We start from the raw sequence: 24425 nt of genomic DNA, 5'->3' as shown, positions 1-24425 counted from the left end.
TGAGCTTGGCTAAAATTGGAAAAAGAGGTCCTCTGTGCTTAGTGCACACAGCAAGATCATGAGTGATTTTGAGCAAGAAATTTCCTCTCAGGTTACTTGCTGAAGTCAAACAGACATGAATGAGACTTCCTCTGTCCCCAAGGGGCTGGGCAGATCCTGGAGGTGCAGGTGTTAGACAGCTAATATTAGAAAACTAAAGCTAGAGACAATGAGACATCCCCCCTGTAGTCAGGCATCTCACATCCGTCAAATCTGTTGACTCCTTTGCAGCTCTCAGCACCAGGAACTTAAGAAACAGTGGGCTTCAACCCACTCTAGGGCATGTTTGCATGCTTTCTGCCTTCAAAACCCCTCCAGACTTATGTTCATCGACCTGCACACCCGGGGCGTTATGCAGCCCCAGCATTGCCCCTCCACGCTGGCCAAGCGCTGGCAGAAGTCGATATCTATCGCCCTTCTTTTTCTCCAAGGATGTCACAGAGACTCTTCCCATTTTGGGGGTGATAAGGAGGAGATTATTGTCAAGTGTTTGTTGGAACTACATCCTGCACTGGCCCTTTCTCCAAGGAATATTGCATAGTGCTGCATGATACAGGAGTATGGGTCAGAGACTTCAGCAAGAAGTACCCTCTTTCATGGGTCCTTGAATTGACTTTGTCCAATATTCCCATACAAAACTTACCACCATCCTCCACTCACCTGTGGTTACTGCACCTTTTACAAAGTGCAAGGAACATTTTGTCCTCAACTTAAAATTTCAATGTATTGACTGATAACAGTAACATAGCAGACTACAGAGGAAGGAGAAAGCAGTTTTGATTCCTTTCAAGAAAAGATATTGGGGGGACAAAGTTGGAGTAAAACTAGATTAGCTTTTACTTTCTTGTACATTAAGACTGTTCTTATCTTTGCCAGGACACATCCCATTAGCTCCACAGCCCAGGGGTAAGTCACTCTGGGTCATGCCAGGCTACAGGAATAGCTCATCACAGATTTCTGTCACGCTAGATGATGCCTTTTGCATTCTGGGATAAGAGAAAAAAATGGTGAGAAAACAGCTTGCTTCCATGTGGACAATTTATTCATTCCCTATGTAGGCAAAACTTAAAACAGGGCACTTTAAACAAGTCTGTTTGGGATTCATGACAGGTATCTCTGCTTCATTCAAAGGCACTGTGAAATTAGTAGATTTTTCTCTGGAAACTGAAGTACGTATTTTTTTAAAAAACAAAAAAATTAGAGGGTGAGAACAAGCAGTCATTCCAATACCCCAGTCTCTTTCTATGTAGGTTGGAAACTTTGAAGGGAGGGTCCAAAACATATTTCTGGCAGTAAATCTTACTGAAACACAGTATATGTGAAATCACCTAAGCCAGCAGCTGGTTTGATTCGAAATCAGTCTCTGGATAATATCACAAAGCAAAGCAAAATTAAGTGATTTTTCACAGATATGGGACATATTTTAATGAAGTTCTTTTATTGCTGGACTCCATCTCACTAAAAAGGCTTCATGCAAACTAAATTGAGCAATTGACAGCAACCGTGCACAAATATTTCAGGCAGTAAAAGCATAAACACACTAACAAATCATAATCCATCTCAGCAGCTTCCCAAGTCCGGAATTCTGGGGAATCCTCAACGTTCAGCATTAGAAGTCACCAGATGCTTCTTCTACAGGACATAAAAAGCAATGTGTTAACAAATGAGAAAAGGACACACCATAACTCCCTGTTATCTTGTGTGATTTATTTCCATAGGTTAAGCTGGAAAAGAGGGACCAATAACTCTGGTATTAGTCCTGATTGCTCTAAAGGCCTCCAGGGATCCCTCCTTGACTACAAGATCCTACAGGTCTCACTTTTACTGACACCATGAAGATGGCATTTATGGTTGTACCCTGCCACACTTTCAAGCTGATAATCCCATAGCCCTGAGGAGAATATAATGGATCATCCTCACAGAAGGCAGGAGCTGACTGCAAATCGAGTTGTCTGAGCTCTTAATGATTGCTGTGAGCTGCAGAGATTTGCTCCTTCTCACAGCCTGGATATTGTCATGAGAGCATGTCAGGGCATGACTGTCAGAGCAAAGGAAAGATGATGCTTTGTTAGGAAAAGGCACGGCCCTAAGGCACTGAAGCAGCCTACCTTTCCCAGGTGGAGACACTCTTTCCTACATGTACTTCCCAGGGACTACAGAGAGCATCTTCAAAAAGCATTAAACCTCAAGAATTTTACAAATCCTGAAGGTAGCTGAGGGAAATATTGTAAATATAGGCAAAAACTTTCCTAGCAGGAATCAAACACCATAATTTCTTCCATAAAGTAGGAATCTCCATTCAAGTGCAGAGCTGGTTTTGGCCTGACCAGGATGTGTTGACAGCCTGCTCAGACAAACCAACAACCTAGACAGAAAGACCAGCCTCCCTGATCCGGCCATCACTTTCCACAAAGAAAAGCATGGGTATCAACAGTGAAGAGCTAAACTGCAAAGTCTGGTAATCAGAAAAATCCCAGAGCAGTGCACTTAGCTTCATCTTGCAATGCCGATGCTGGAGGAGCCACTCACAGTGGGCCTGATGAAACGGAGTATCTAAACATGTGCTAGATGTGTACCTGGCGCATACGGTCAGACCTGTGTTAGGCAGCTCTGCTTTAGAGCCTTGGGGTCTGGTTATCTCACATGTTTGCAGACAGGAACGGTCTGCTCTTTGGAGTTTATACCTTGCTCTGTAACTTTTTCAGTCCTCTTCGACCTCCATGCTCTGAGGTCCAGCTTTGGGATCTGGCTGCAGCTCACAAAGTCATGAGGGTATCTGTTAGCCTGGAAGATACGTCTTGTTACCTTAGAGATGTTGGTGTTGTCACATATTATTCGTGACAAGGAGATTTTGGCCAGTGAAGAGCGCTGCTGAGGAGTGAAAACCCCTCTGTTCTCCCACCAAAACCTTCAGGAGAAAGAAGACACAACATATTTTTGCCTTCTGACTTCTTCACATTCAAGACTCCTGCAACATTATTTCACATTAACACCAATAACACATTCCTTTTGCCAAGAACAAATTTAAATTTCTGTTACTTAAATCAAGAGCCCTGACTCACCAGCTGGATAATTTAACTTGCTTTTCTGACATGGGCATATAATAAAGACGCAATTGAATTAAAACCTTTCCCCGTGTTCCCTCAAATGAGGCACAGGCACCCTCTTTCAAATAGAAAAGTCTGCACATACTGTACACAGACTGTGGTTACATCCACATGATTGCCATGCTGGAACCAGCCCTGTAATTCTCCTCTTCAAAAAAAAAGCGCTTTTTTGTATCCTACCATAAGAATAGAATTTCTAGATGTGCAGTAGACTGTTCGCCTTCAGGCTCCCAATACTGGGTTTTGAGTTCATAGTAAGTCTTTCTAGGCAGAAAAATTTCCCAGAAACACTGGTCATGATCCCATTTTCAGGCAATATTGCTAGCAAGTACAGGGACCTTACTTCAGAAATGCATCTTAAAATGGGGCACATGACTCACTTCTGCACCTGAAGTCCCCGAGCAGCTTCAAGGAAGAGGAGGACTTCGGGAATGTTGAAAGCACCACACTGCTCAAATTATTTCGGCTGGCCAGCCCACCCATACACTTGTGCAAGCGAAGACCAAACAGTGCTACATGTCAGACCTCAGGGTTCCAACTCAGAACTGGGATGGAAATAGTGAAAAATCATCTCTAAGACCCCTGAGGAGTACATGAGGCACTGCAATGGTGCAAAACTGTGTATGGCAAACCCAGGAGGTAGGAAGGTGGACAGATATTTGACTTCTGCAGAGCACAGCAGCCCAAAAGGAGCAGTCCCACAGAGAGGGGATGCTGCCAGTGCCAGGGAAGCAGCTTGGGCTGAGCTGAGACTTAACCAAGAGAGAACAATTAATCTCTTTTACTCCTTGCAAAGCCTGAAAGTGTTAATCCTTCAGCAACATCCCTTGGTCTGCAGGCAAATTTTCAAAACAACCCAAAGCATGAGCCACCACATCAACAGATGCTGAGCATCTACTGTCAGTGCAAGCCATTTAGGTGGATTAAACCTGACAGCTTTTTTTCTAATTGGTGAAGTCAATCCATGTAGATTCTAGATCTGGTTTTCCCACCTTTAGAACTGTATCTGGTTTTCTGGTTAAATTATTTGTACGCTTCCCTTTGCTGGAGTAAGCTTCTGTTTGAACACACAGTGACATGGGACTCCTTGAAACCACTTATCTGAAGGAGGAAAAGAGCTCAAACATTCACACCGGTTGTGAACCATTGGCATGGAGAAGGGCAATCCAATTTGCACAAGTAGTGATTAGCAGTGAGTCGGCTGAGAATGAAAACGTTTGGCTGGGAAGGGATTTTAGCCTAGGATCTCAGCTATCATACAGACAGGGAATAAGAACATCATCAGAAAGGGAAAGAAACATTTGAAGGACTAATTAAAAAAAAAAGCAACAAACAACTGGAACAGTTTCCAAAACTGCATAAAGAAATCCGCATTAACTCCAGTCTCTGTCCTTTGGGGCTTGAACACCCACTCTTACCTGTCCCCATCACGAACATTCCTGAACTGGGTGCCAATGAGACAAGCCATGAGAGGCCCAACTCTGCCTCCATCCACAAAGGGCTCCGCGAGTGCCCCAATCCAAAGGTCAATATTCTTTGGCGTCCCGTACAGCTGTATGAACTTCTTTGCCAGACCACGATTCCTCAACACTTGAGCAAGTGTCTCCAATCCAGAAGGTTGTGAGAGCCCACAGAATTGTCTCCAGGAGTTATAACCTGCAAGTAGTTGGGTTATCAGAGCAGACAGATCAGTAATGTGTTTCCCCCTCCTGGAAAGATTTTTTCCTCTTTCCCAAAGCTGGGGCACAAGTAGGGTTCCAATATGTTTAAAACATTTCTCTAAACTCTTTTATTCTATATTTCCAGAGCCAGTTCATCCTGCCTGGAATTTCAGCGCTGTTTGTGGAAGAGCCATGTCTTTGCAAGTGATCTCTGCTAGTGGGAGTTGCTCTACCACCTCCCAGTGCCATTCTGCTGTTCCACTCAGCAGCAATGCAGGTGCCTCTGCACAGGCTCCAGAGCCATGTTGTGTCTGAAATAACCTCCTGGTGATGTGGCCGAGGAGCTACAGGAGACCCACACCCTGCTGAAGCTGCAGCAGAGAGCCAGAGGGCAAGCCCAGGGCATTTCAAATAGCAAAGGAGACCTGTGTTCAGGCACCTGATGCTGTAGGTGCTCAGATGAAGGGTCTGGGCATGCCTAATGGCTGCCTCATCTTCACTGTAACCTGGGGACCCTGAGGGGGCTCAGGGAGCATACAGTCTCAGATCCCTTCAGATAGAGCCACAGGAGAGCTGTTCTCACAAAACTCATTGATGTTGACTTCATTGAAAGTGAATGTGGACAAGATGTTGGCGTTACCTCTTTCTGTACAACAGGAGAGTGGCCAAGTACTTCCCCACAGCTGGTCTCACCTGTGTCCCTGTCTAGCCACAGGGACAAACCATCCCATGCTACAAAAAGAGCTCTACGTAGCCCAGGTTACTTCAGGTGGGAGAGAGCCACCAGACTTTGCCAGGTGGACTAATTTTTCTGTACTTCAAACAGCTGAAAATCCACTGGACCACAACTGCTGCATAATTCTGCATCTTGGTGGACAGGGCAAAGGGCAATTTGTGACTCAGTGTCTTGTCAAATGACTGCTTAAGCAGAGGAAAAGTCTGTGGAGCACTAATGTCCTCCTACCTGCCAAGTCAGTGAAACATTAGGTGCAGGGATGAGATGATGCTGCAGCATATGCTGTGAGCAGGATGTCTAAAAACTAGGGAGAATTCAGAGAAAAAGATACAGCATATGGTGTCTGGATGACACCACTATCAAACAATTCAAGGAGACTGAGAATTTGCTTTATCAGAAAAATAATTAAGAAGCTTTTTTTGATCTTGCTATACTGTCATCACCTTCATAGGCTGTCTAACATTAAGGAGTACAGTAGTACATGGGGGTGGGCTGAGACCCAAAGGCTCAACACAAATTCACACTAGAAATACATGTCAGTTCAACTGCAGCCGATCAACAGTCAAAGCTATAAATTCAGGATTTGTGGTTCAGATGAGGTTCTGCACAATGCTGTTCCTAGATAAAGCATGGAAAAAACAACAGCGTTCAGTTGCAGCAAAGGTAGATCAATCCTGTGACCTGACCATGCCCCTGGATATATTGTAAAGCTTCTCTGGGATTAAAACCTGTGAATCCAGCACACTCTTCACCACAGTTTCAAAGTGAGCACTATTGCATCTCCCAGGACGTTACTGACACAGCTCCAGGCACTTACATCAGTCTAATAACACTGTTAAGCAATGACACTCCCATGAGCCAGTTGTAAAGTCTTATCAACAATCTATTTCCCAAGACCATCTTGCAATGCCATTACAGTGTTTTTGCATCTTGCAGAGTTCCGACAGTGGTTCTGACATGCTTTTCTTTCTGGGACACAGTCTGTACAGAGAAATTATGACAAGATTTTGCTCAAATATTGCGATCTGCTGTTCTAGTCACATGTGGCTGGGCTGGACCACTACAGATACTTGTAGAGAAGCCTCAGAGGACTTCTGGCCCTAAAACCACTTCATCCTTAGTGGCTGAACTACTTTTCCCATTTTGCCATTTGAGCAACAATTCAAATGAGTCAGTTCCTGAACACTACTCTGGTCTGTGCAATGCCCCATGTCTGGCTGTGTGCCTCCACGTGTCTCCTCCAGCTCCAGCCGGGCTCTGACTTCATTACTCAACCGCCTATCCACTTACCTATGGTTGTGCAGAAATGATGAAAAAGTGTGGGAAAGAGTAATTTCAGCCAAGCATGAGCTGGAGATTTTTCTCAACGTTCAGTCACAAAAGTACCTGATTTCTACTTGGTTTTCTTGGTAGCTCTGCTCCCACAGCCAACTTACCCGGGAGGCCATGATCTCTGCAGCGCTGCATGTTCAGTGCAGGTAAATCCAACCCAATCCTTCCAACGTGCTCAAACATCCGATCCCGGAGATCATCCACGACCATTTGCTTCTGTGTCATCAGCTTGGCCTGATTAACCATCAGACTCCGGAGAAAGGGGTCAATGCCACCTGCAGCAGTTACAGAGGGACTTTTGAGAAGTGCAGGGTAGCAAGTGTGTGTTTAAGGGGCTTGGGAGAGCTGAATGCAGCTTATATTTAACTATAAGTTTCTAATACAAGAGAATCAATTTTCCTGCACTTAAAGAATTAAAACCAAAATACTTGTAATAGCACTCTTAGAGTCTACAGCAATTACCCAACCAGACTGCATGCTTCATGGTAAGATGGGCTGCATTTGACTGCAGAGAACAGATACATTGGGAAAAACTCTGGCTGGTAGTAAAGATCATTTAATACATTTAATGCAAACTGCTTCTAAGTTTGGCTGAAGCAGAAGCTCATCCAGAGAGAGCAGAAAATGCTGAATGAAATAAACTTACACTGCAGAGGCGCAAGAAAGGCTTTACCTTCTTTAACGATCCTCCAGACAGCAAAGAAGGCGTTGCTGAGTTGAATTTTGGGACCCATGGGCTTGTAATTTTCATTTAAGCGGTCAACAGTTGGGGGAACTGAAGCATGACCAAAACGAAAAGCCAGGGTGAAGACATTGGATATTCGAGGATCCACAGACTCATTGTAGCCTCGGTAACGAGGAATCAATCTCTGGAAACTAGTTCCCAACAGAAGAGGCAGGTAGTCCCTGTAGGTTATGATCTAGGGGGGAACACAGAAAGTGTGAATGACTGATTGCTTGGCCATCATTTTCTTTAGAAGCAAAGTTACTGTTTGTGTCTCAAACTACAGGAGCTGTCACACTGAACTTCTTTGATGGGATTTATGTCGGAGATTTTGCTAGCACAGGCATGAAGCAGTCCCCAGGGCCAACCTTTCTTTCACCTCATCAGACCTTCACACAGCTGCTGTCAGTTTGGTGAGGATCCTTTCTGACACTGTTGAGCAACGTTTTTCTTTCTGCAGCTCCGTGGTCTTGGTTCAAAGCCTCTTCTGCGCCTATCCATTGTCGCATGCCACAGCTGATGCAGCTCCAGACACAGACGCAGGCACTTCAGGCCACTGCTGGGCTCCTGGTTTCTCCAGCCATGCATGGTGGGACCACTACACTCGCTAGCAGTGATGAGATTTGCATAAACATGCAGTGATTTACGTGAAAATGCAAAGTGGATGTAACTTCTCCAGGAACATCAGGAAGCTGCTGATGTTCTTGCCTGTACCTGACCCACTCATCCCCTGCACCAGGATCCTCTGCCCGTTGCTGCTGAGGACTTGGCACTCAGTGGTCCCCTGACATGCTCCTCCCTGCCTCAACAGCTCGGTAGGTCAGAGCAAGATGAAAGTCTGCCAAAGCCTCCCAAATGTTCCCTCCTTGTCCTATAGGTAGAGACCATTCCCACCAACCAGGTAGAACTGCATTTCCTCCTTCCTCACACCCTACATGCTTCAGATGACAAAGAAAAAGTCAACAGTGCTGTCACAGATGATATCACCACCCACGGGCAGCTGGGTTAGTCCTCCCATAGTAGAGATTTCCAATCCTGATCTTATGCCACTTTGGGATACAGAGGAGGCTGCACAATAAAATTTTAAAAAATCATTATTTTGTGTCAGTAGGGGAAAATGTCTTAATTGTCTGAAAATGGCAAGAAAATTAAACCATTGATCTATACCTGATGATGGAGACAATGCTTTTAGTACATTTGTTTGAGTCTCTCCACATTGGCTTACCCAACATCTTTATTCAGCTACACTATAATATTTAAATTGACAGTTTATAAACTTAAACCTTTGGATATTGCCACTTTTGTTTCTTTGTTTGTCGAGCCAATTCAGAAGACAGGTTTCCAATTAGGTATGACTAAACATTGCCTTTGGAAATCCCATGTCTTCTTCTCTTATAGGAGCCAGCCTTTTCTGTTGGCTGTGAAACCTCATCTGGCTTTGAAGCTGGTCCTGCTCCAAACTGAAGGCTGGACAAGAGACCTTGAGAGGTCCCTTCCAAGACAGAAATATTTCTGTGACCCTAGGATCTCATTCAGGGCAAAGTCTATGGTGCAGCACAGTCCCAAGGGTCTCTGCCTTGAAGCAGTAAGGACAGCGGAATGCCATGGCTGGTTGCACCCACCAGCACATGGGGCTTCTTGAAAGGAGGAGACACAAAACCCAGTGGAATTTTAATCCAAATCTCCAGTACCATTCTTATCCTGTACCAAATACTGGTTAGAAAAACTTGTCCTCTGGCTTTTCTGTCTCTATGTTTCTCAAACAAAAATGTGCATTTAAAAACCCATCAAGCAATTTGGAAATTTAACAGTAGAGGAACATCAAAGATTCAGGGGGACCCCTCTGTGCTTGTTATTTCACAGAGTCACAGAATCATCTGGGTTGGAAAAGACCTTGAAGCTCCTCCAGTCCAACCATGAACCTCACACTGACCTTTCTCAGCTCCCCCAGATCCCTCAGCGCTGGGTCAACCCAACTCCTCAACCCCTCCAGGGATCCCGAGGACTCACCCCCTGCCCTGGGCAGCCCATTCCAACGCCCAACAGCCCCTTCTGCACAGAAATCCTTCCTAATATCCAGTCTAAAATATACAGTTAATATAATAATAATAATAATAACAACAACAATAATAATATGATAATTGAGATAATATAATGTAATAATATAATAATAAAAATATACATTTTTTGTATCTCCGTGTAATTTTGCTTTGGACAGAAGGGGCTGGTAGAAAGAATTTGGTAATTTGCACCCCAAAATACGGCACCCTTTGGACACCTCACAGTAACAACACCATGATGTTAATTCTGTGAGAGTGCAAGACAAGGCAGCAGAGACAGGACACAGAACATGGTGGGTGGTACCTGAATCATGGCACCCAGGATCTTTCGTGCCTCCTGGTAGAGCTTCTCTCCATTCCAGTGGGGATTTAGTGTCTTCAGGCCTCTAGCCAGGCGGTTGTGCTCCCGCAAAAAGAGCGTGTGCATGCACGTCAGCTCCAGCATCTCGTTTGCTCGAGAATCACCTAGGGGTATCACAAGTGAGCAGGCTGGCAGTGCCAGTGACCTGCGTGTGCTTGGCTGCTTCCCACTGGAAGGGGGTGAATGTCACACTGGGAAGCATGTGTAGCGAAATTTTCAGATGTCTCAATATCTGCATTGTTAAGAAGACGGGTAAGAAACACACAGGAGGAGAAGGAAACCATGATCTGGGCACCAAGGGTTGGAGAGCACCAGTGAAAAGCCAAATTTCTGCTGAGGTAGCAAAAGCCAACAGGCCACCATGGTTGTGCTCAGCATCACAGAGGAAGATGGGGAAGTTTTTTTCAAATAAGACCTAAAAGCATTAACTTAAGAAGCTAAATACAAAATGGTGTTCTTCAGGCTCCCATATCAGAGAGACAGTCTTACAGGGTAAGAAAGACATGAAAATGGGCAGAATGAAGTCAGGATGGCCAAGGGAGCTCTAAAAGTTAGAAGGGATCCTTCAAACCAGCTGAAACTACAGTCAAAGCAAGATGACAGTCATATTCAGGCTCTCTGGTGAGTAAAAAGTAAAATGAATCACAACTTGAAGGAATAAATTACAAATGGCATCACAATGAAATATTAAATCCTTCTTCAAACACCTAGGGCAGGAAACCCCAGAGCAAGCAGGTGATGAGAATATAAAGGGGCACTTAGAGAAAAGTAAATATGTGGTATTTAGTGCCCTAGTCCTATAGTAAATAAAGGGATTTGCTCTTGCATTCAGCACAGAGACCTTTTCATTTACTGTCAAAGGCTGTCTGTAAGAGCCTGCAGAAGAAACAAAAGCAGCACTGTGAGGTTTCCTCAAGCAGAACGCATCCGCCCAGGGCTTCCAACAGAGCTCCAGTAGGAAATCGCTGAACCCTGTTAGGCAACTGCACACATAAAATCTTCCCAGTTCCCAGGGACCGGAAAAGTCACAGGTAAGACACTGAATTTTCAGAGGAGCTTCTGAGCCAGTGTGAACTGTTCATTATAAATTCATTGATGGCTACGTACCCAGCTATGCAACAACTGCTCCAGAAGGCCCTAGATGCAGAGTTCTGAGGTCTGGGAGCCCACCCTGGGAATCAGCTGCCCATTCTGCTCCTCACTGAGCATCTGCCTTTGGCCACAGGCCCTGTGCAGTCCTCACCAAGGAGAGACCTGCGCAGAACTGGGGAAGCAGCTGAAGATGTGGAACAACAAATAGGACAGAGGTGTGAGAGGTTGAAGGAAGCATAAAACACCAAGAGCTTAAAAGGACGGTGCTGGAGGATGACACCAAGCAGAGCTCTGCCGCCAGTCCCACCACCAGGTCCTGATGGTGTGCAAGGACCGTGGTGATGTTTTCCAGAGGCGCTTGGGCCAGATATGTAGGGGGTCAAGGGAATAGAAATGAGATTCACAGCTGATGAAATCTGTTGTGCCCTCAAGCTTTCTCCGACAGTGCCATGAGCAGCCCAGTGTGGCCAGAGCCAGAAGGTTCTGCTCGCCAAAAGAAAAGGACAGACGAGTGAGACACTAATTCACAAGGTGTATCAGAAACCCTCTCTGGGGTCCTGCACACCTGCGGCAACATCGTGGTCCCCATCAGCCAGGGCCAGAGAGAAGGGAGCAGTGCTCAGGGCTCCAGGTCAGTTGTTTCATCTCTGTGTGCTGGGGACGGGAGACAGCAAACAGCAGCAGATGAGAAGTGGCTGTGCAGTGTTTTGGCTGGAGAGGAGGCATGGCTTTTGGAGGCTGTCCCCAGGACAAAAGGAGTTATTTTTGATTGAAGAAGTGGTCAAGAAGATACCAAAAGCATGACAAAGGATAAATGGAGCAGGAGGCTGCCTTGACTGTCAGACTAAAAGCCTGTGCCGAGGTACTGGCCAGCATGCTGCCAGTGCACCCCCAGCCTTCTCAGCGTGGGGGACACATCTTAAAAGGTGGTCTGTCAGCTGGGAGCTAAGCTCCCCTCACAGCGCAGCAGACACACTGATGTGCAGCAGCACAGGCAGAAGTTTCATAGAGGTGACGCAGCCCAGCACCAACACCTGTACTCATCCTGATGGAAGAGACACAGCTTCCAAATGACAAGTATGGACAAACCATTGTCTTCAGGCCAGTCTGATGCTGCTGTGTTTGCTCGGCTCCACCACAGCACTGGTTCCCTGGTCACCTCCAGCAGCCCTACACCAGAGCTGCTGAGCACAGAAGGGACAGCTTCACTCCAGGTGTATAGTCACAAAGAAGACTTGGGGATGGTGGAGACCTTTCTCCTACCTAGCACAGCCTGCGTCAGTCTTTCATGATGCTTTGCTATGCTCCATTTTCTACTTAAATAAGAAACCCAAACAATTAAAGACATGAACTGGAGCTGGTGGAATTATTCACTTTGGATTTCAGGGTTAGGGGTTCCAGCACCCAACTTACCTGCAAGAAAACAAGGGACTTTAGCTCCCCTGCTGACTATAAGACAGGGGTCTTTCTGTGCGCTGCCAAAGGGCATATACGCCTTCCCCATGTCAGTGAAATTGCGGTTAACAGCCAGCAAGCCCAGCTGGTTGGTCCAATCCCTCAGTTTGGTGGCCAAAGGCACATCACTGCCGTACACCATGCTGCCGTCAAGAAAGGAGGTGAGCGCGTTGATCTGATCTCGAATTGCTCTGCCACAGGTACAAGCAGGAGCTGAGCGGAAGAAAGGAAGGCAATCTCTCGTGTTTTTAATTCGTGGGTCATTGGGTGGGATCTGCAGAAATATAACATTCATCACCAGTTCAGGGGTGTAGAAACTGCACTGTGGTACCACAGCTGTAAGAAAAGCCAGGCAGGAGCCATTTCAGGGACAGTCCCCACGCTAGATAGTGTGGAGATCAGTCATAAATCCCAGATATGAAGGTCAGATTGACAGGAGAGATGCTATTTTAGGAGTCCAAGTCCCAAATATGCCTGAAAGCCTTGAGATGCCTAAATTTCCATAAATTCCTATGGATACCTAAATTTTTCCCCTGAATACATGCATATGGGATTGAATCTTTAAAGCTCAGGTGTTCCTATCTCACGCTGTGGTCTACTGTCTATATTGACACTGTGGACAGTTGTCATCCAGAACTTGTGACCCTGCCTGAATTCTCAAATACATGTTGGGCAAATACTCAGTCATGCTCCATCCCTTCGCAGTTTTCCTTGGAAGGAAGTACAGGTACATGGGAGAGCCAGAGCTGCAGTACATCTCCAAAGGCAGGAGAGCAGGGCTGCAGGGTGGACATGTACTCATTAAGCATTTACTGGAGTGGAGACTGCAATGTGACTATTGTGCTAATGCCTTAGCCACTATTGAGAGATGCTCGTCACTTCCTTGCCCCATGCACTAATAGGCATTTAACCACCCAATGGACTTAGATTTTCTGGGGTACTGACACCCATCAGTTCCTGTCTCTGAGACATTCACTATAATCCAGGCATCACCCATGCTGCCTTTGCACCATACCTCCAAAATAAAGCCGTATTATTGAGGGAGATGAGTAAATGGTTGGAAACAGGGGAAAGACAGGCTGTGACATCTGGGGACAGCCCCTGGAACCCAGCAGCACCACCTTACAGAGAGTAGTCTGACCCTCTTGGCCCCTCCGTAGCCACAAACTGGGAGAGCCACCAACATCTCCTGTCTGGAAGGCAGATATTCCCTCCCCCTCTTCCCTGCGAGAAGGCTGGCTGTACCTCGATGGGAAAGCAAGGGGGCTCCTTGGCACAGGTGGTGTCACAGTCCACCTTGCCACGGAAAGAGACTCTGGCTGGGTTGTGTGGAGTGAAATCCAGGTCGTGGTCAATAAACTGGCCCCACTGCATGAACATGCGTGCTCTCTGCTGGTCCAACCTGAGCTGCTCAGGGGGGAAGCGGACAATCTCGTTTGAGACTTTTCGAACCTGCAGGGGATGAAGGCAGAACACATGCATTAGTAAATTACTTGTCTGAATCAGTTTGTAGGGGTCATCAGTAAAAATTCACAAGGCATTCCTTATACTTCACAGAAGAAAAATGAAACCTCTGAGTTGGAAGGCATTACTGAATGTCCCCTTTGCTGAGCACCGCATTGTTCTGGCTCTAGTCAGGTTTCTGAGCCTCTAGGCCAAGTGTATCCCTTGATGGACATATGGAAGCAGCTAAGCAAGAGCCATGCTGAATACCCAGGGGAAGGGAGGCAAAATATTTTACAAGACTGCTTTGAAATAGAGGCATGAAAAGAAATAGTCTTTGGGAATTTCTGAAGGTCATCTCAGTAAACTCCTTCTAGCAGGACACTCTCCCAAAGCCCTCTTCCTTTCTCATCCCTTCCCCATTCATCACAATTCCCCCACCAGTTCTTCTTCCATGTATTACCACAGAAAAAGCGACCAAAACTCTGCTCAATCCCTGACACTGTGCTGTAGAGCAGACTCTGGGAGTACAGTGAAACACAAGCATAAGGCACACAACCCAGAAAATCGCAAAGCTCCTTATTATTGCTGTTGTTGCACCAAGCCCAAGTGATCAGAAACCACATCACAGTGTCCCTGCTCTTGTCCAGTCACCACGAGAGCCACACGCACCCCACAGATCATCTTACCTACAGACCCACACACAGAATCTCTAGCTGGATATTTTTTGTTCTTATCCTCTGGCATATTGATTTCAGGAGACAACCAGCTTCCACAAGCCAAATCAAAAAAAGTGAGTAAATTACATTGGCTTAAATGCATTTAATTTAAAAGAACACATTGTATAATTCTTTCTTTATCCTGCACTTATGAAGTAATCAGATTAATTTTCCTTTGCTTTTCATGAAAGCATGGGAGTTAGAAAGTTCTTTTCATATGATCAACCTGAAGTTGGTGAATTTAACTTCCTCCTCCTGATCACCACCACACCAGCTGGTGGACATGCTCTTAGACACCTGTGATCTATCCGAGGATTGACAATCCCTAAACCCTAATACTCCACTTTCAGACGACTATTACAAACATTACCAGTGGATAGGGGAATCCAGAGAAACGCTTTCCTCGTGTCCACCCACGGGGGAGTGACACGCCATCCTCATATTCTGCTGGCAACCATCTGACCAGGGGTCTGTTTGAAGCTCCTAGTGATGGGTTTCTCCTGTCGGAGTGAATGGAAGAACAGCAAACTATTAGTGTCATTAGGATCATGGCAGGACCAAGAGCTTATGGATGTGGAGAGAGACAGGAACCTTGAAATGGGGCCACACAGCAGTGTACAACAGCTGGGGAGCTGCCACAGCCCTATGGATTTGCTGCTACCAATAAACCTCAGGTTTAGTAATAATAACAACAATAATAATAATAATAATAATACACACCAAGCCTCAACTTCTCCAAGACAAGAACTCAGGTTGCTGGTGACTCCTTGTGTCATCCAGCCTGCAGAAGGGCCCTTGTCCTCAGACTATGGGTGGAAAACAAAGGTGAAAGCCTAACGTCAGAGAAAAGGGGCAGATACTTATGCCCATTCATTTAGTGGTGTGAATTATAGTAGTGAATTATTAATGGTGGTTATTATAGTTTGAATAGACAGTTAAAGCCTTTATTAGACCAGTGATGTATTTAATTTTGGAGCGCATGTCTAAGATGAGTTCTCTGGTTTCCTGTCATATGCCGTTGGTGTAACACTGCCTAGGGCCAAGCAACGGTGGGACACAGGGCACAGATGAGCCCATCTTCTCCAGGGGTTCAGGGTCTGGCTCAGGTGTGATGCACCCATCCTTATCCCAGTGCCTAGATCCCCCTCTTGTGTGAAGACACTGCTGTCTGAAAATGAGAGGAGGCAGACAACTCTCTCCCTACTTATATAGATGTCTAAATGCATCCTCTAGGCAGGCAGAGCTGTCTGAACTCCTTCTTCTGCCTGATGTGCTCCCAGGAGATGCTCTGCCTACCAGGTTCTTGGTAACAGGGGCGAGGTGGGGAATGCTCCTGTACTGTCCCTTTTAAAACACTCCACTGTTCAGCACAGCTTCCCTTGTCTCTCACATTACACTCATGCCCCTCCATTTGTCCATCCATGGGACATGCAGAAGGTGTTCCCTCCCAGCCCATGTGCCCAGATTTCCTTCTGTGCACAGGGAGACTGCCAGATCATGCTCCAGCAAGGGCTTGGGTCAAGAAGCCCTTTGAGACCCTGCAAAGGTGCAGAACCAGACAAAGCCCAGGAGAAAAAAGAAAGGTACAGCCTGACGACAGAGACTCTGGGCTGGAGAGTCAGTTCCCAGCACAGAGCTATTTGCATTTTGGCCAAAGAGCTAGTTTGCGTACAACACCAAAAATCCTCGAAGCAAGACTGTAATTAAAAGCTCCACACATCTAGGAAATAACACAGTGGGTTGTAAAACCCTAAAGAAGGCATCTTACATAGATCATCCTTGGGGATGTGGGTCGAGTTCTGCCAATGGAAGACCCATCCCATCCATTCTCCTGTTGACACAGCCCGCTCACCTGTTGTTGCACTCGCCAGTGATTGTTCGATAGAGGTGAGAAGCATCACAACTTATTTTCTTATTCTGCTGGTCACATCCGCTTGCCTTGAAAATCATCCCCAGCTGAGCTGGTGTCAGCAAGTCTGCCAGGTAAAACCAGAGAATAAACATGCAGGAACATACTGGCCCTGCTGGGTTTGTGGTGTCTGCCAGGCTCAGGAAAAAGTTTTCCTTCTTGTACCCTTGAAATGATTTCTTATCACCGTATCATCCGGAAGAGTACAAGAGGCTGTCATTTAAGGTTTTCCTGCTCAAAGATGTGCTGAGGTTGCTCTCTAGAGCAGCAGATTGCTTTTTCTGATTTGGAAAGCATTAAACCCAACAAAGCTGTGGTCAAATCTTATTTATAATTACATGTTAGACCTGTGCAGCAACAGCATTGTTTTCCAGCATTAGCAATCCTTTCTCCTTCCTCTCCCCTCTCTTTTTATCTCTACCATAAATTGCTAACAGCTACAGTCATCTTAGTGGTGCGTTACAAGTTTTTTCCCGCTGTGAAGCAGCCGCCAGGGTGTATCACCACCGTTCAGACCTGCCTGGAGAAGAAGCCATCAGGTGGCTGGGCAGCCCAAGGGGACACCGCCTTTGCATTTCCACCGCGCAGATTTCCCCACAAGTTCAACCACCAAAGCCTCCTTGGCTGCTGCTGCTGGCACACCATGTCCTGAGTCCTTTGGAGGTTTCCTAGTCATTGCTGCCACCAACAGTTTGGGTCACAACATGTTTTAAGGAGCCACTGCTGCCTCTTGGGCCGGCAGATAAGGGGTGGCAGCTGGGTGGTCTGGCAAGGCTCTGGAGCGGTGCGGGAGCATCACTCCTGGATGGAGAGGCTGGAGCTGAGCAGTCAGCTCTGCCTCCTTCTTCCTGCTCAGTCCGTGCTGGAGCGATGCTGGAGCACCCCATGATGTGTGTCTCGTCCTGACAGTGCTTTGCTGTAACTCTGGGGATCCTCACGAGTTCATCTCTTCATGGCAGGACTGTGCCTTCCTAAGCCATTTCTCTTACTGCCTCTAATTTGCCTTTTGACTCAGCAAATGGGGAGGTCAGGACTGCCACCCCATGGCGGACACTGCTCCTTCAAGACACATGCTGAAATGCCCTTTCACATCATTGTTCTCTTTCTCAATTTGTGTCTTTCTCACAGCATCCTGTTTCCGATGCAGAACAATCTGGCAGTGACTGACTATTGCTAGCTGAAGTCTGGCAGAAGAAGCACTTACCATGAGGTTGAGCTATTGTGAGTCACATACTCTGTGTTTGCTCATTCCCTACTCACTCCCTTTATCCCTTCTATATAAAAAAATTATCTAGAAGAATCTTACAAGCTTTGACCCATTGGTATGTTAACCTCTATGTTGCAGAAAGGATCGAGGAAGTGCACAAAGCACTTTCATTAATTGATAAGTCTCAAAATAATTTTTTAAGATGGAAAGAGAGCACAGGAAAATAACTCAACTTTGTCTCACTGCAGTCACATGGGAAGGATTTGAGTTGTGGCCCATTATAACCCCCTTTCATTCCCTCCTCCCCAGCCCCACAAAGCCCCAGTGACCAAACCCTGTACCTTCCTCCTCTGCCTTCCTCCCAGCAGAGTGAGATCCCTACCTGTGACATTGAAGTCCCCCCTCACAGCCCATCGCAGCTTCTCCTTGAGGAGGGTCAGAGTGGTTTCCACATAATCTGCAGCCCGAACGGCGGCTCGAGTCTCTGCCACCGGCTGTTTGAAATATCCCAGAAGCTCTACTAGACTCAAGGTGTTATTCTGCAGGTGCTCCTTTATGCTGCACGAGAGAATAAAATAAAATCTACAGGACTGAAATGAGGCAAAGCCAAGAGTCCTGCAGGTTACACAGCTGAGCATTGGGCACCCCAGCTCTCCTGGCTGAGTTACAAACAAGGGCAGAGTCATCTCCCTCCCTGCACAGTAGCTGGAAGAGCCCAGGGCTGCTCCTGCCACCCTTGGCAGAGGAGTAGAGTGAGTTGCAGGAAGAGAATCTCTTAAATTCTGAAAATCTCAGCTCCACCTGCCAGAAGACAAATTATACATCTTTACATCCTTGAAGCAACCAAACCTCACTCAGATGTTATCCAGCTCCTCAATGTCTGCAGGTGCCAGTCTCCATCCAGAGGTCCCAAATGTCCCCAGATCACCTTGTCTTAATGCTGCTGGAGCCTCCTCTCAGAGGGGAGGAGCCAGCGAGGGGTTTCAGAGGATGGCTACTGAAGGAGGGTACGTATGGGCTGGTAGGAAGCTCCCAAACAACAGTGGCAAAAGCTGGGCTCTCTGTCAGATCCCTCAAAATGTGCTCACTGCAGCCTACAGCAATTTGCTCCCTCCGTAGGAGGGAACCACTAGAAACTGGCAGGAGCCTATGCTGGCTCCAGTCCACCTCGGAGTATCTCTGAGGGATGAAAGAGCCAAGCAATACTGAGCTGGGAGGAAGAGCATGCACGGAGGGCAGTTACAGCTCTTAAACTGGAGACGTGCTGTAAAAACAGGGTGAGGGCAGGCAAAACGCTGGATTACAGCCCACCATGCCCCCAGAGGACCTTGCACCCCTGCCCACTCAGCTGGAGGGAGGAGGAGAAGCTGGTGACACCGTGGCGCAGGCAGGGGACACAGCACAGACAGGGCACACAGCCCAGACAGGGCACACAGCCCAGACAGGGGACACAGCCCAGACAGGGGACACAGCCCAGACAGGGGACACAGCGCAGACAGGGGACACAGCGCAGACAGGGGACACAGCGCAGACAGGGCACACAGCGCAGACAGGGGACACAGCGCAGACAGGGGACACAGCGCAGACAGGGCACACAGCGCAGACAGGGCACACAGCGCAGACAGGGGACACAGCGCAGACAGGGGACACAGCGCAGACAGGGGACACAGCGCAGACAGGGGACACAGCGCAGACAGGGGACACAGCGCAGACAGGGCACACAGCGCAGACAGGGGACACAGCGCAGACAGGGGACACAGCGCAGACAGGGCACACAGCCCAGACAGGGGACACAGCCCAGACAGGGGACACAGCCCAGACAGGGGACACAGCCCAGACAGGGGACACAGCGCAGACAGGGGACACAGCGCAGACAGGGGACACAGCACAGACAGGGGACACAGCACAGACAGGGCACACAGCACAGACAGGGGACACAGCCCAGACAGGGGACACAGCGCAGACAGGGGACACAGCGCAGACAGGGGACACAGCGCAGACAGGGCACACAGCGCAGACAGGGCACACAGCGCAGACAGGGGACACAGCACAGACAGGGGACACAGCGCAGACAGGGCACACAGCGCAGACAGGGGACACAGCGCAGACAGGGGACACAGCGCAGACAGGGCACACAGCGCAGACAGGGGACACAGCACAGACAGGGGACACAGCGCAGACAGGGGACACAGCACAGACAGGGGACACAGCACAGACAGGGGACACAGCGCAGACAGGGCACACAGCACAGACAGGGGACACAGCGCAGACAGGGCACACAGCGCAGACAGGACACACAGCGTGCACCCACAGCTGAGCCCAGCCCCGACTCACCGGTCGCGTGTGTGCTTGTAGGCTGCATCCACCAGCTGCTTGGCCTCATCCACGCTGCTCAGGAGGGACGAGTCATCCAACAGCCTCTCCGTCAGACCTCGGCACGGGAAGGGAAAGAGCAGAGGTGAAAGCGCTGTCTCCCAGCTGGGAGCATCCCTGTGCTCTGAGTGAACCCCTGAGTGGGGTTCTCTCTGTGCTTCCAGCACCCGGGGATATTGGTGCAGCAGCACTGGAAGTAATTGCTGCTGCTCACTCTCTAAAGCGAGAGGTACCTGTATATGCACATATTCCTCAGGGGAGTCTGAGCAAGTCACTCCTGGGCATGAAAAGATTATCTCCATCAGTGGAGGCTTCAAATAGCCACCAGGAGAAGAGGTAGGCATCATCCCTCCTGCCATTTCAAAGGAGAGCAGTTGCTATTTCCTCAAGATATTTTGCAACCCCAATTAATGTGATTCACCTTATTGCTATGCCTCCAGCCATAGTTGCCTTCAGAGAGCCTGTACAGATACCCCTGGCTGCCATGACAAGCATTGATACCCCAGCATTAATAGCTCTTGTGTGCTGGTTTTTCTTATCACTGTCTTTACTCCCTCACTTTTAATCCTGGATTGGTTATAGCCACATTGTTAACACACCTACAGTGACTTTGGGTCCTTCCTCATGGCACCAACTGACTAAAACTCCCCCTACACCTCAAGGCAGAAGGATACACAGCCTGATCTCCTCACTGCAACCTCCTGCCACCCTCACTGCTCCCCCTCTTGCTCAGAGGAGCTCCTGAAAATGAATTGTGTCCCCATCCTCTGCTGGCTGCGGGTCTGTAAGGAACTGAAGGAATTGATGCCTCAAACATTCATTGACATAGAAAACCTCAAGGACAAGCTGCAGCCTTTGGATTAGTCTAAGGAATGTCACCCAAGAAGGTGGGAGCGTATCGAAGTCCACACCCCCCACTCCCTTGCAGCTGCACTGACAAACTCCTTAGATGAGCCTCGAAGGGGGAAACTGGACTGAGTGAAACCGGGTGTTTCCCCTCAAACACAGGTACCACTAAACCCATTTTGTAGCTTCATTGTGCAAGCCAGACGCTGCTTGCCCTGCTAATGACTTCATGCCTTCATCACTGAAGTGGTAACAAGAACTGGTAAGAGAGGATCACCTCTGGGATGACCGATAAGAAGCATGAAGTCAGCAAAAATCTCTGGGAACAGAGGAAAAACCAAGAGTGGGCAGGGCGAGTACGGCCACCGACTCAATTGGAACCCCTGCTCCACCTTTTTCCTCATCTCTCATGGACATGAGTTTGTTGAATACCTGCCCCTCCCTCCTCGTCTAGTATGCTGATCAGCTGATGAGATGAATTTAAAAGGGGACAGAAACTTTGCTGTGTGTGCAGGGTTACCTGACCTGAGACAACGCTGGACCCAGTGTTGGGTGGTAATCCAGATTTCTTTCACTCTCTTTGTCTCCTTTCTTTTTCTTTTCTTTCCTTTCTTTTCTTTCTTACAGATTTATAAGAGACCACATTGTTTATTATCCTTTTCCAAGTTTAAATTGTTTTCTACCAAAAGTAAAACATTTTAACTGGGTATTTGGTGTCATTTCACCTTAATTTAACCTGAGGGGATCACAGAACCCTTGTGATTCACTGGGCTGCCAGTCCAGATCATGATAGTGTCACGGAACAGGAGAGGGCAGCCCCTGCTAGGCTTCTCTGAGTGAGAGCGTTTTCCTAAAGCTTATAGGGAAGAAGAAAACTTCAGAAATCAGCACAAAGGAGATAAATATCTCCAAATTCTCCCCAGATTCTTTAAAATATCTTCCCTGATCAATCCAGAGTTTGCCTCTTTGACAACCTTTGTGAGAAAAATTATTGCCTGAATGACCAGTGGTTATAAAATAAAAGGTCAGGCATGTGGTTTTCACAAGGATTTCACGTTGTAAATTAACAGGCAGAGGTCTCTGTGTGTTTTGGAGCCGTGATTCAGGGCTGGAAGAGAGCTGAGTCACAGCCCCATCCCCAAACTCCGCAGCCCCTGGTACCTCCAATTCACCAAACCCTGCATCAGCTGAAGTGAGTTCACTTCAGAAAGAGGCAATAATTCATTCCTCACGCTGAGAGCAGGAACCAGCCCCCCGAGAAGAGGGGAGTTCAATTTTCAGCCTCCATAAAAACCAGCATGAATGCAGCGAGGGAGCTGCCCCCAGGCACTGTAGCCCCCAGGGCTGAACCGGGTGGCTTTGCACAGTGTGCAGGGAGGGAGACCGTTGTACCGTGGGGAAGGAGCAGTGCTGAGAGCTGACCTCCCCTTCAACGTGATTTTAAGAAATCAGAGAGGATGTTAACTGACAAAAACCATGAAACAGCCAGGATTGCTGCCACAGTAGATACAAAGTGACTATGCTCCTCCTGACACCTCTTCAGGACTTTGCTGCTTACAATAGAATAATTCAGGCTCTTCTAGACTTAACTTTATCTTTCCTACTCAGAAAAGCCTCCGATCAGCAAAAAAAAAAAGGACAATACCATAGGAATAAGATGTCTGGAACAGGCTGAGGATCATCAGCAACCCCAGGAATATTTCTGCCTTCATCCCTGCAAAGAAATGCAAGTGAAGAAAACCAAGAATCTGTGGATCTCGCCATGCATTGGAAAGGTCAGTGCCCACACTGCTGATGGCAGGTGTGAAGGGGTTTCATGAGGTGTCCCCTTCCCAGCGTGATGGTCCCCAAAAGCAAGTGTGCTGCCTGGGAGGTCCTTGCGGTGGCGTATGGAAAGGGAGCTGCCTCCTGAGCTCAGGCACTGGCGGGAACACACTGCTCTGGGGCTGTGGGGGCAACACAAAAGGGAGCAGGGGGCAGAACACTCTGCCAGCGCTGCAGGCAGGCAGCTGGCTGGGGAGCCCGGGCAGCAACACTGAGTGTGCAGGGAGAGTTGGTGCGTGGGGTTAGAAGAGCTGGAGGGAAAGAGGGATTAGCCAAGGCAGCATGGAAGGTCTTCTATATGTAGACATTTGGAATGTTTTTGCCCATAGCTGACCCACTCACCTCCCAAGGGTGTTCCAAAGCAATCAGCTCTGTGAGAATGAGCCCAGAGCCGTGGACTGTGCCCACTGCACATTGCTTAGCACCCACCATGGAGCTACTGGCCAAGGTAGCCCAGAGGCCACCCTAAAATGCCAAGCTAAACCTGTTCCCTGTGGAGGAGCCCCCCCAGTGACAGCAGCAGTGTGCTTCGGCCACATCCTCGCTGTGCTCCAGCTGTGCTTGGTGCCAAGCAGAGCGGCTCTGCCAGCCCTGGGCCAAGGTGAGGGAAGCCACCACACAAGCAGTGGGAAACACAGCCCCAGCCCCCGCCCCCCCCCCCCCCCCCCCCCGCCCCAGCCCAGAAACAAGTGCTCCATGGAAGCAGAAGCAATGTGCAATGGTCCAGGCTCTTACCTGTGATCTTCTGCTGTCCTCGCCACGGCCCCCTCCGCGCCTGCGCTTTTATCTGCAGCAGGGTGTTAGCTGCAGCGGGCGCCCCAATGGGGCTGACTCACAGGGCTTGGAAACTCCCCCCTGGGTGCACGAGGCCAAGGCAGCGCAGCACCCACCTCCCACCAGGGAGGCTCCCATGTACCACCCGCACACACAGCCTGGTGCTCAAGCAGACAGAGCTGCCCCAGTTTTTCTGGGGAGGAGATGTTAAGGCTGCCCTTGGCCATGGTTTGAGAGTCTTGACTCCTTCTGGAGATGTCCTACAGGGACAGGGCTCCTTCCCCCATGGTGCTCTTTATCCTTTGCGGCTCTTCAAGGTTGAAAAAGACGTCTTTGTATCACCCATGGAGGCCCCAGCTCTAAAGGGTGTCTGCTCTGCTCAGCACTTCCCATCTCACCTCCCTAACCTGCCCTGTCCCGTGTCCCTGTTGTGGTCTGGAAAGGTCCATGAATGCTGTTCTTTGTGCACTTCCCTGCACAGAGAGGAGCAGCAGCAGGAGGCACCAGGATGATGGTTTGAACAGGCTTCGCCAACCTCCAGCTGCCGGTCTTGGGCACCGGGAAGCTCAGGTAGGGTCTCGCCCTTCCCCAAACTGTCATTATACTGGAGCTCATCTCACAAAGCACCACCTCATCCCCTGGCCAAAGCCTCTCTCCCTGCCTGACCGCAAATCCAGCTGATGGCCAAATCCTGGCTGTGTTACAGCAGTGCCAGCGAGGCAGGGCAGCGGGACCCGCTGGATCAGGTGAAAGATGTGCTTGA

General features: G+C 48.3%; 1 protein-coding gene across 1 annotated transcript; it reads right to left on the bottom strand.

Moving 5' to 3' along the window:
* Positions 1–1539: 1539 nt before the first annotated feature.
* MPO (myeloperoxidase) lies at positions 1540–23889 on the bottom strand. The gene is made up of 14 exons (XM_074923246.1): positions 23808–23889; positions 22710–22778; positions 20180–20276; positions 18228–18403; positions 16582–16705; positions 15100–15229; positions 13813–14019; positions 12526–12841; positions 9964–10124; positions 7549–7795; positions 6980–7150; positions 4565–4802; positions 2724–2947; positions 1540–1671 (listed from the first exon to the last, which is right to left on the bottom strand). The coding sequence occupies exons 1-14, from the start codon at positions 23887–23889 to the stop codon at positions 1649–1651; spliced, it is 2265 nt and encodes a 754-aa protein (XP_074779347.1). The 3' UTR covers positions 1540–1648.
* Between the last annotated feature and the right edge of the window lie 536 nt (positions 23890–24425).

Source organism: Athene noctua, chromosome 19 (assembly GCF_965140245.1).
Source record: "Athene noctua chromosome 19, bAthNoc1.hap1.1, whole genome shotgun sequence".
Classification (NCBI taxonomy): domain Eukaryota; kingdom Metazoa; phylum Chordata; class Aves; order Strigiformes; family Strigidae; genus Athene; species Athene noctua.
Note: the sequence above shows the minus strand (reverse complement) of the source record. Positions and strands in the feature narration are given on the sequence as shown.

Bases quoted from the DNA above. Each gene is read 5' to 3' on its own strand.
- MPO (XM_074923246.1), bottom strand. From the start codon at position 23,889: ATGGCCAAGGGCAGCCTTAACATCTCCTCCCCAGAAAAACTGGGGCAG. The intron at 15,230-16,581 runs GTGAGCGGGCTG...TCACTCCGACAG, and splicing joins ACTGGCGAGTGCAACAACAG to GAGAAACCCATCACTAGGAG. The intron at 14,020-15,099 runs GTAATGTTTGTA...CATCCCCTGCAG, and splicing joins CTGGATTCCCCTATCCACTG to GTTCGAAAAGTCTCAAACGA.